Source organism: Camelina sativa, chromosome 11, assembly GCF_000633955.1.
Source record: "Camelina sativa cultivar DH55 chromosome 11, Cs, whole genome shotgun sequence".
Lineage (NCBI taxonomy): Eukaryota > Viridiplantae > Streptophyta > Magnoliopsida > Brassicales > Brassicaceae > Camelina > Camelina sativa.
In genome coordinates this window covers 39,696,986-39,708,485 of record NC_025695.1, presented here as the reverse complement: position 1 = coordinate 39,708,485, position 11,500 = coordinate 39,696,986, and the positions used below count along the sequence as shown (strand labels likewise).

The following is an 11,500-nucleotide window of genomic DNA, read 5'->3' as shown; positions in this document are numbered from 1 at the left end:
CACCATTGTGTATACCTGCAACAACACCCCACAACCAATATGAATCATTTAAACATGAATAGGAAAAAACACTACAACTCCAAAAAAGTGAAGTAACTTTTATATAATTTTTTTATACACACCTCATCCTTTGGCAAGGTACTAGCACCAGTAATGGTGATGTCCTGCTTCTTTCCTGTGCCTTTGTCGCAAGCATTGACAGATAGATAGAATTCCATTGGCATCAGTATCAAAATTGACCTCGATTTGTGGAACTCCACGTGGTGCAGGCGGGATACCAATAGACTTGTTATCTCTTACGAACTCTCTCTCACCCTGAAACACATTAATCTCAACGCTTGTCTGTCCATCTGCAGCAGTTGAAAAGACTTGTGATTTAGAAGTTGGAAGTGTGGTGTTTCTTAAAATGATCTTGGTCATGACTCCACCAAAAATGAGAACGATGTCACTCACGTCTCCAGATAGAACACCAGCCTGAAATCAGAGGCCAAATAGCATTTTTAGTGATATAGCTCATCAAAGTACAATGTAAAATTTCTTATTACAAAACGTGAAGATTAGATGTCAACAAGAACAGAACACACTTGAACTGCAGCACCTGATGTCAAAATGAGGTGATTCTTGTTGGTGGATCCACACGCACGTATTCCACCAACTGTTCAAGAACTCGTAAGGAAACTGACAGGGAAAGAACTCAATGATGAGTTTCAGATAGTGATTTGTCTTATAATCGCAGCCACTCCGTCTCATGACATTGTTTCCAACTTAAATGGCACCCATGCCTTAAGGCGGTTTCTCTGCTTATGTTGTTGCTTCCTTCTTCTCCCAGAAGCATTTTGTCGAACGCCGGGTAGGCATTAAAGTCCAGCTTACCATCGGATTGAATCGAAGCAAAATCAACTCCAATTGTTGCAATCGACCTAATGAAACTTGGAAACCTCAACAAACACCTCATCGGACCGAGCTCACGACGCACCACCATTGTTAAAGGTTTAGAGTACTCATAGCGTCTCCTTCACAGAATCCGTGACAGCAAAGCCTCTGGTCTACTCAAAGTCTTCACTCCTCTTTTGTTGACTCATTCACTTGTACCACCCCACCCCTCAGCATTTGCCCCTGTTTCACTCTTCTCACTTCCTTGAATCGTATGATCAGTAGTATCCAACTCAGCAATAGCATCAACAAATCAAAATGCCTTCACAGATTCAAAAGATAGCTCATTCAGTTAACAATTTCACACATGACGTAAAAAGTGAAGTAACGTCGTTAGACAAAGACAAACCTGCTTTGTAATTGCAAGGCTCCAAGCGCGATCAGGCCAGTTCAGGAGTAAAAAAACACTGAGAAGTTGTTTGAAGTTGAACGTAAATGCCAAAAGACTTTTTATTAATAAAATTAAATACACAACAACAACAACAACAACAACAAAAACGAAGCTCCAAAGAAACTTCCTAGTTTTTTTCACTACTTCTCTTCTAATTCTCGGAAAAAGGAAATACCAAATAGGAACTAAATCGTAATTACATCATTACCCCTAATCAACATGACCACAACGGCTATAATTAGTTACTAATCACAATAATTAAACCACTAAACTCAAACACAAGAATGGAAAAAACAAAATACCCTAACCCTTATGTAAGTATATAAGGCAAGAGACGGCACTTTTTTCTCTTCAGTTTCTCTCCGATCTTCTCAATAACAATTTCATTCTTCCTGATCACGTCTTTCACTCTCACAACTTTTTGAGATTCTTTCAATTCGATCACCATGAGTATGAATCATCTCACGGAGGATATGTGGTCGAATTTGTTTTTACTTGTGGATACTGCGCTTATGGTTCAGGAAGAAGAACAACGTCGTCGTCGTGGAGAAGAAGATAGCGACAAGAGTTTCTTCCATCTTTTCCCGAGGAAGAAAAGATCGTCTTTGGTGATTAGAAGATACACACAACAAAACCCTAATGATGGGACTTCTATGATGTTTTCTTCTTCATCGCTCGATGATCATGAGAAGAAAAACACACAAAACCCTAGTTTTTTAGATGCAGAGCTTCTTCGTGCAAAGAAGGGGAAATCTAAGATTGTCTGTGAAGATTACGACTACCTCCGAGAGACGACGAGACTCTTTGAGAAGAACATGAAGAGATTGGTACGACGAAACTTGGATGATCTTAATAATGGGTCGTCTTCATCGTTCCTGAACCTTCGTTGTTATAATTACCCTTCGTTACTCCTCGGTTACAACACGGCTAAGTCTGAGAATACAGAGACGAACGACCCTAGTTACGAACCATGCCTAAAGGAGAACACAACAACAAGTCGCAAGAGGCGTGCCGTGCAACAGAGGAAGGGCGGTAAATTCAAGAAAGCAAAGGTTGCTTCTTTCACAAAGAGGACGGATACAGATGCACCAGAGTGGATATTTCAGGTGATGAGAAGAATGAGAGCTGATGCCGCAAACCCTTTGCTGATCTTTGAGAGGTGTCTAACACCGACTGATGTCAAATCAGCCCAGAGCCGTCTCTTAATGCCATTCCAGCAGCTAATCAGAGACGAATTCTTGACGCCAGGGGAGTCTCGAGCCATAGATGAGACTATCGGTGTGGGAACGATTCTTGTGAACCAAAGATGTGAAAAGTGGGGTTTGCGTTTCAAGCTATGGCCCATGGAGAAGGAAACTGGACATGGAACCTTGAATTACGCTTTGAACTGGGGCTGGAACGATGTCGTCAAGGGTAACAACTTAAACGCCAAGGACAAGATCAGTCTTTGGACTTTCAGGTGCCGTGGAGTACTCTGCTTTGCTCTTGAGACATACTAAGCTTCTTTCTTAATTTGGTGTCTGATAATGTTTGATTTGTCTCTCTTGAAACGATGTAACTTGATTGATCTAGTTTATTTCTTCTGCACAGCCGTTGAACTTGGGGTTATGGTCTAGTAATAACTTCTAGGAAGTGTTAATTAGCTAGCTACATTAAAGGGGGTTTTATTATGGTTTTGTTCCTCTCTTCTATTATTAGTAGTAACTTGTCTATCCCTTGTGTTGTTTCAGACCTTTTCTCTCTTTTGAATTGAACATTTTGTCATAAATATGGTTTCTTGTTTTGTCTACTTTAGTTATTACTGCACTATGATATGATTATTAGGTTTTGATATGATTATTAGAATTATGGTATTATTCTTTTTTAATTAGATTTAAGGTTTATATAATTTACTTTTAATAGAGAGATAGGTTGGTGTAAAGTTCTATATAAGAACCCTCTTATGCTAATGAGAATTTCAAGATTCCAACAATTAACCTAATTCTCAAGGAGAGAGTTAGGTTAAAGGGAAGTTAGCTCTTAAATCTCTTGTTCTAGTTCCAATCACGGCTCCAATCACTAGATCAAAGTCGGCTCATATTATCTTGGTATCAGAGCAAGCCGGTTCAATGGGAGAAGGAGCGATGACCACATCACAGTTTGAGCAAGTTATGAAGATGCTCGAGGACTTGAATAGATCGTTCAGACATATGCAAGCTGACGTGGGTGAACTCCGGCAGACTTCAAACTCACATCAAGCTGCTCTTGAGTCCATAAGAGCGGACCAACAGGAGGAGCAACAGCAGAATAAGTCAAGAATAGAAGAGGTTCGAGAAGAGCAAACCCAGATCAGGGAAGCTATGAAAATCGATAAGCAAGAGGTCTTGGGTAAAATTCGTTTCTTGGCCTCGGTGGTGGGAGTGGAAGCAGAGGAGGTTGAAAAAGACACAGCATCGGTTTCTAAAGCAGGGAAAAATATCAACACCAACGAAGGAGAGGGTAAAGGCACTTCCTCCACTGGACCTTGGGTACAATGCTCTATGGGAAGAGAACAGGGACACCGACTGCAAGATGGAGGTGGAGAATGGTCGGTGAGGGCCATTGGGGAACTTCCACAAGAGGAGCGATCCACTCGCATGACGGGGAACTTTAGGGAACACAAAGGGGCTGTTTGGAAAAGTGTAGTTAAAGGAAGAGAGAGTGGAGGAAGGGAGGCTGAGAGAATCATAGTTCCACCATCTAAGATGGAATTTCCAGGATATGATGGGTCAACGAATGCTGTTGAGTGGCTGCAGAAGTGTGAAGACTACTTTGAGGATCAAGGAGTATACAACGATGATGCGAAAGTGCGTCAAGCAACCTTTGTGTTGACATATAAGACACATCACTGGTATACCAATTTGCGAAGGTTAGTTACACATCGACTAAGTTGGAGAGAGTTTAAGAAAATCTGCAGAAGTAGATTTGGCAGAGCAGATGCAGTAAATCCTATGGGTGAGCTAAGTAACCTACGACACACAGGAACACTAGATGAGTATTGTGAGCAGTTTGAGGAATGTTTGGTAAGGCAAACGAAGCTATCAGGTGATCAACAGTTATGGCAGTTCTGTGTGGGTTTAACTGATTCTTTAAGAAAAGAAGTTGAGTATTTGAGGCCAGAGACAATATTTGAAGCAATGGAATATGCCCGAGATAATGAATACAAGATTGATAATGACAAGCGGACACGGACGTTTGGAGGACATTTGGCACCAACAGCTCAACACTCGATCTTGTTCCATAGGACAGGAAATCTTGAGAGCTTCAAAGGTGGAAAAGACAAGGAAGCTCAGTTGCCACAACAAACAGAAGAGAAACAAGCTCCTAAACAACTTTTTTTGAAGAAATTGACCACCACAGAAATGGTAGAGCGACGAGCAAAAGGTCTTTGCTTCAACTGTGATGAATTCTTCACCCGAGGGCATGTTTGCAAACCAGTCCTTTTTCAGATCACGGTAGTTAATGATGGTGCTAATCAAGACGATGAACCAATTGAAGAGGAGGACATGCCATGAGCTGAAGCTTGAGGACAAGCTTCAAGTGGAAGAGGGGAGTAATGATATGATTATTAGGTTTTGATATGATTATTAGAATTATGGTATTAATCCTTTTTAATTAGATTTAAGGTTTATATAATTTACTTTTAATAGAGAGATAGATCGGTGTAAGGTTCTATATAAGAACCCTCTTATGCTAATGAGAATTTCAAGCTTCCAACAATTAACCTAATTCTCAAGGAGAGAGTTGGGTTAAAGGGAAGTTAGCTCTTAAATCTCTTGTTCTAGTTCCAATCACTAGATCAAAGTCGGCTCATATCACACTGTTAAATACATTTGTGATGGAAATGATCCAATCCTCCAAAATGCTGACACAATATACAGAGCAAAAACAATAAGATCATGACTTCCAAGTTTCAATTTCATTAAAAGCATAATAAGAAATTTAAATCTCAAAGTCGAAACCTGTGAGATGGAAAATTGATTATTTGGATAGCTCTTATTCTCAAGAAAGCTTGGCAACATTTTCTAAATCAGATATTGGACTTCACAAGTTCACATAGCAGTCTTTGTACTTTCAGGTGTAGTGGAGGTGTTAACTAACTAGCAGCTCTTCATTTGTTTACTAAGCTATTCAGGTGATTCAACAATCATTATGGTTGTTGTCCTGATTTTAAACTATATTTAGAACCAAAAAAAAAACCGATGTTAAGAAAACTGCAGTATCATTAAAAAAAAAAGTTTTGATTTCATTAGGAGAATAGGAAATTTTGAGGAATCTAAAGGAAGAATCAATAGCAAGTAGTTTTCAAATCGTTACCAAACAAACAAACAAGAATAAAACTGTGTCCTTATAAGAATCCTGAGCTATCCCTCACTCAGATTATCACATGAAAGTTTCTACTTTTTATAAAATAAAGTGACTTCCTCTCCTTCGGGTTTACTCTGCGTCATCAGGCTTCGATGCTGCCTCCTTGATCTCATCTCCTGCTTCATCCTAATGACCAGAAAAAAAAACAATCATGTCAATTACATAACAAAGAAGCTCTTGATCAAAATGTATATTGTGTTGATGCTTACTGTTATATTTGAAGTCCAGAGAGTGAGATTGTCTCTAAGAAGCTGCATGATCAGTGTACTTTCCTTGTATGATTCCTCACCCAATGTATCCAAATCAGAAATTGCATCATCAAATGCCTGCAGAAACCCAAGAGAGCTCATTCAGTAAGATTATAGTCAATAACTTTCACATGATGTAAAAAGTGAAATCTGTTGTACACAAACCTGCTTTGCGAGGCTGCAAGCACGATCAGGCGAGTTCAGGATTTCATAGTAAAACACTGTTAAGTTGAGGGCAAGACCAAGCCTTATTGGGTGAGTGCNTTGGCACCAACAGCTCAACACTCGATCTTGTTCCATAGGACAGGAAATCTTGAGAGCTTCAAAGGTGGAAAAGACAAGGAAGCTCAGTTGCCACAACAAACAGAAGAGAAACAAGCTCCTAAACAACTTTTTTTGAAGAAATTGACCACCACAGAAATGGTNGCTTTCAGCAGCTTCTTTCCTCTCAGCACCAGCCTTAAACTCAGCAAGATACTGTGATAATCTCCCTTCATTTTCAGGTAAAATACTTTGGATTCAGCTGGTGAAGCAGATGGGATAAGATGAGCATCAAGAACATTCAAAATCCCATCACAGATTTTGCTTACCTCGGTTTCAATCTATCTTGTAAATGAGGTTACTAGACATGGTCCTAATATCTACGAGAGGTTTCCAACCAGTTAACAAAGGCTCTGTATAAGTGATACCTTTGGCTAATTCACAAACATATATAAGCTGTCTTCTTATCAGATAAACGTTCCATCATCTCTTTCTCTTGCAGGATGATTTGATCAGTAGTACTAACCTCTGGTACATCTCAACTTTTTTTTTGAATACACTTGATCTATTGGTAATACTAATCATATCATTTAGTAAAAAAAAGTATAATCAGATACTAAGATTTTTGTGTGTCTTATCCTAGCAGGTTCAATTAACCTTAGGCAGTTGTAATACTTAAGGTGTCAATCCAGTTGGGAAACTTTGCTAACAATTAAGATGCAATCAAGAAATCACAAGTTAAGCCAATTCAATAAGAGTGTTTTTATCTAACAGTCCTAGAATGATCAGAATGCAAAACGGAAATATGTTCTAGAACTAGAAACGAAAATGTATGACAAGAAGCGAAAATGAATAAAAACAGAATCAAGTCTAAGCATGAACTAAAAAGCAAGAAACGAAACAGTCTCAAGAATGTAATAAAAATCAGAAAGAAAGAGGTCCTAAGGATGGGAGTAATTGATGTCGGTGGAGTATCCTAGTCTATAGAGTGTTTAACATGTCACAAGCAAACAATCCCTAAACAATGAACATCTCTTCTTAGCTAATTCAATCTCTTGACATAAGCTACTCAAACTCAACCACTTCCAAACCTAGCTCTCGCTAGAGAAACATGATCAAGCATGGCATGACAAACAAGTTCATTCCCGTCAACAAACATCCTAGACAACTAATCTCTTAGGCTAGGAATGTAAGTCTCTGGCACTAGTTGGTCAGATGTTTCATCGAACACCTTTTGGGTGCGGAAATGTCTAAAACCTAGTTCCAATTGATCAGAGAGAAACTAGTAATTCTAACACTAGTCCAGAAGGGAATCATAGAAATCAAAGCTTAAACACCCTACATCCTAAGATCCTCCACCTAATCTATCCCATCCTCAAGAACTACTACATTACTCAGATCCGAAAATCATCATCAACAATACAAATCCAGAAAACATTGAACATAAGCGTAGTAGATAAAAAGAAATGAGAAGAACAAGTTTGTAGAAAAAATCAAATGCAAATACTCAATGTATTAAAAGATATTTGGATACAAAGTCTGAGAATGTTTTTGGAGGCTAGGTAAAACCTTAAGAACAAAATGAGATAAAAGATAGGATATCTCTGCCAAGACTTAACAAAACGTACTTATAGTAAAAACATGTAAATCCCTAAAACTTAAAACGACAAGATCAAGAGTCGGTTTGGGAATCTCCTGAAGCGTGTAAGACGGAACGTCTTCCTGACATGTGCGAACGAGTGGTGGCTCGAGTGGGTGATGGTGTTGGCTCGAGTGGTGGAGGGTCGAGTCGACAGGCAGCAGTTCGAGCTAGGTGTATACGCATCCACTAAAACGATGATAACTTTTGAACCATACTTCTGATTGGCTTGAAATAAACGGAATTGGAAAGATGACTCCATTCTCTACAACTTTGATGAAGACGTCGAAAGCTATATCTGACTCTAATGGAACGGCTCAAACGGGGTGGAGTGGTTGCATGACGAGTGGCTCGAGTTGGGTGTATACGCGTCCACTAAAATGATGATAACTTTTGAACCATACTTCCGATTGGCTTAAAATAAACAACATTGGTAGATGATTCAATTCTCTACAACTTTGGTGAAGACGTCGAAAGCTGAATCCCTCGACTGGTGGCTCGAGTGATGACTCGAGTGGTGACTCGAGATTGGTGGACTCGAATGGTGTTGGGTCGACTCGAAGGACGTGGACTCGAATGGTGTTGGGTCGACTCGAAGGATGTGGACTCGAATGGTGTTGGGTCGACTCGAAGGATGTGGACTTTAATGGTGACTCGAACAGCGTCTCGGACAATGTGTTCCTGATGTCTTCTAGATATCTGAAATAGTCCGAAATGCACAATGTATGCAAGGATGATGCAAGAACTACCTAAATATGCAAAGTGTACAAAAGAGGCTAGAAATTGATGCAAAACGACTAGTTATTCTAGCTAAATACATGACAAATACATGCTAAGCAGAGATAAAATATAAACATATCAAGAGTGAAAATTAGAAAAATATATATAATAGTGATCAAACATGGTAATGTTACCAGAAAAAAAACATACTGTATATGGTAAACATATTATATGTAGTAGTATCCAAAAAAAAATCAAGATGTTAAACGTCCCCAATTTTACCCTAATATATAATCTCATTATTTTATGTTGTGCATTCAGCAGCGGATGATTATATATAACACAAATTTGTTATCCTCCTCCTCTTTAGCTTAGCTCGATATCAGTGTTACTATGTTGCTCTCTTTTAAAAATCTCTCCCTAACATCGATTATGCCTCGCAAATTCGCTAGGTCCACTCTCTACGCCTCGATTAATGATTAATTCCTGTCTACCATCGATTATCTAATTATGTCCGTCTAATTTGATTATAACATGTCTAATCCGATTACTTTCCACTTAATACATTATTTTTGGAGCCAAATATAAATCAAATATATATATATATATTTTTGTTATTTAGACATTTAAATTAAGAGTTCATGATAACTAATCTACAAAATTTTAATGAAAATCATTAAATTTTCTTTTAAAATTATGTTTTTATGTGTTTACTGTAATTTTAAAGATAGTAATATAGTTTTATATTTTATTTGATATTTGTTTTTAACATAAAAAAAATTATTCATATATTTAATGCTATATATTTGTATTTTATTATTAATTTAATAAAATAACTATAAAACTAGTCCCCGATTAATCCCCGTTTAATCTCCGATTTTTTCGCTAGGCGCTAGGCCCACACCAACCGCCCGACTAGCGCCTAACGATTTCTAAAACAGGGCTATCTTAGATGCTACTGATTATACTTCTAAATCCTTAAGATCATTGGGACAATGAAAGAAGTTAAAGGTAAAAAAAAAACGAAGAAGTTAAGGGTCTTGAACTAGAAAAACGAATATGGATCACATCATCAAACCTTGACTTTTAAGTTGATTAAGCAATAACTTAAAAGTTATAAGGCATCTTGTTAATGTGTAATATAAATATGATTATGAACATGTGTAAAATAAAGAACAATATACACAATACACATTTTTATATTCACCCAAAAAAAATGAAGTCACTTTCATCACAAGAGTGAAAAGAAAAGAAGAAGATGATCAAATCGTCAAAGTGCTTGTAGTTTTGAATTTATACATCAAGCAAAATTTTCCGTTTGATTTCCTCAAGGTTATGCTCGTGGTTGGTATTATTGGTTATACATACTGTATGTGCTTAACTTCTCAAAGCGATGTGAAAAATATATATGGACGGATATAAGTCTAGATTAATTAACGTTCAACCGTACCCTTTCCTTTTTAAAAAAAAAAATCTATCCTTTAAAAAAATAAAAAATTTTGGTTGGTGTAAGGGAACTAATGAAAATTATGATGATACCTGTCTTTATTTTATTTACTTTTTTTTGCGCAAATATCATAATATGTAATAGAGTGTGATTATCAATGAAGAAAAGTATTCATGTCTCTTACTTTGTATATATTTTATTTCTAGGAAGACTCTTCATAACAAAAATTCAAGTTTTGAAATAACATTTTGAAAACAATACCTTACTCTATAAATTGACATTGTACTATTTTTTTTTGTTATTAAGAAATTTTAGTTCTGTTGATCTTCATTATTCTCAGTATGCAAGTTCAATTGCATATGTTTTTTTTTGGGGACAAATTGCATATGTTTTGGCTTTTGAAAACAGTATATATAATATATGTTCTTGTCTCTTTCCCTAAATATAAATATATGTCACGCTCATACTATGTTGTATGTACTATATATGATCCATTGATTTGCGTTATTGACAAAAAAAAAAAAAGAAAAGAAAGATGGACACATATTTACAGTATCACATACCCATATCATAGAGACGACAAAAAGACGTGAGGACAAGGTAGGTCATGCGAGCAACTAAGGGCAAACAAACAACTATATACATATACATATATATATATATATATCATTATATGTATTTTTATGATATTTTTAAATTGGGATATATATTTATTAAGGGATAGATTTATAATATTGTATTATCTTAAGTTTTCTTTATTTGTCTAATAACCTAGGTCTCTCACGCTTATATATATACTACATTATGTATCTAATAAAGGGTAAGTCGTTCTATTCCCATTTTCACAATATTTTCCATGTTGGAAACAATTGATTCATGATTTAGTATGGTCTCCGTTCAGTATTATATTCTCTCATTTGAAGTGCCATGCACAAGGATTATATATACACATGGCAGACCTATGTGAAAAGAATGCATTTTATTACTGTGTATATATACATGATTTTATTACTTCACGGTTTACTTAGTAGGCTGAATAAATTTAGGTCCATGTGCAACCTCAAATATAGGTAATTTTTTTTTCTGGTGCTGCGCAACTCAAATGCTCCACATGATCACCCCATGAACTGATGAACCGTCCTTGGGACTAGTATAATGTTAAATCCTTAAAATATCTAATCATGTTGATTATTTTTTATTTTAAATAGTATATTAGGGAATGATTAATTGATAGCTTAAATTATTTGGTGATTATAAGTTTTGATGCAGGGTGGACTACTAATAAATACGTATCTAATTTGTTTTTTTTTTAGTCATTTTTATATTTTAGGATTAAGATATAGTACGGATTGAGGATTTTCAAATTTTTTTTTATTTTGAACATTATTAATTGGACTAAAGAATATATATACTAGTTACTTGATAGTTGGTACGGTAGATTTTTATCATAGTACCCAACAATTCGAAATGATTAG

General features: G+C 36.5%; 1 protein-coding gene across 1 annotated transcript; it reads left to right on the top strand.

Annotated features, from left to right (window-relative positions):
- On the top strand, nucleotides 1,771–2,823 carry LOC104728791 (B3 domain-containing protein At5g38500-like). Its single transcript, XM_010447723.1, has one exon. The coding sequence runs from the start codon at nucleotides 1,771–1,773 to the stop codon at nucleotides 2,821–2,823; it is 1,053 nt and encodes a 350-aa protein (XP_010446025.1).

Excerpts from the sequence above, each read along its gene's own strand:
- LOC104728791 (XM_010447723.1), top strand. The coding sequence starts at position 1,771 with ATGAGTATGAATCATCTCACGGAGGATATGTGGTCGAATTTGTTTTTA.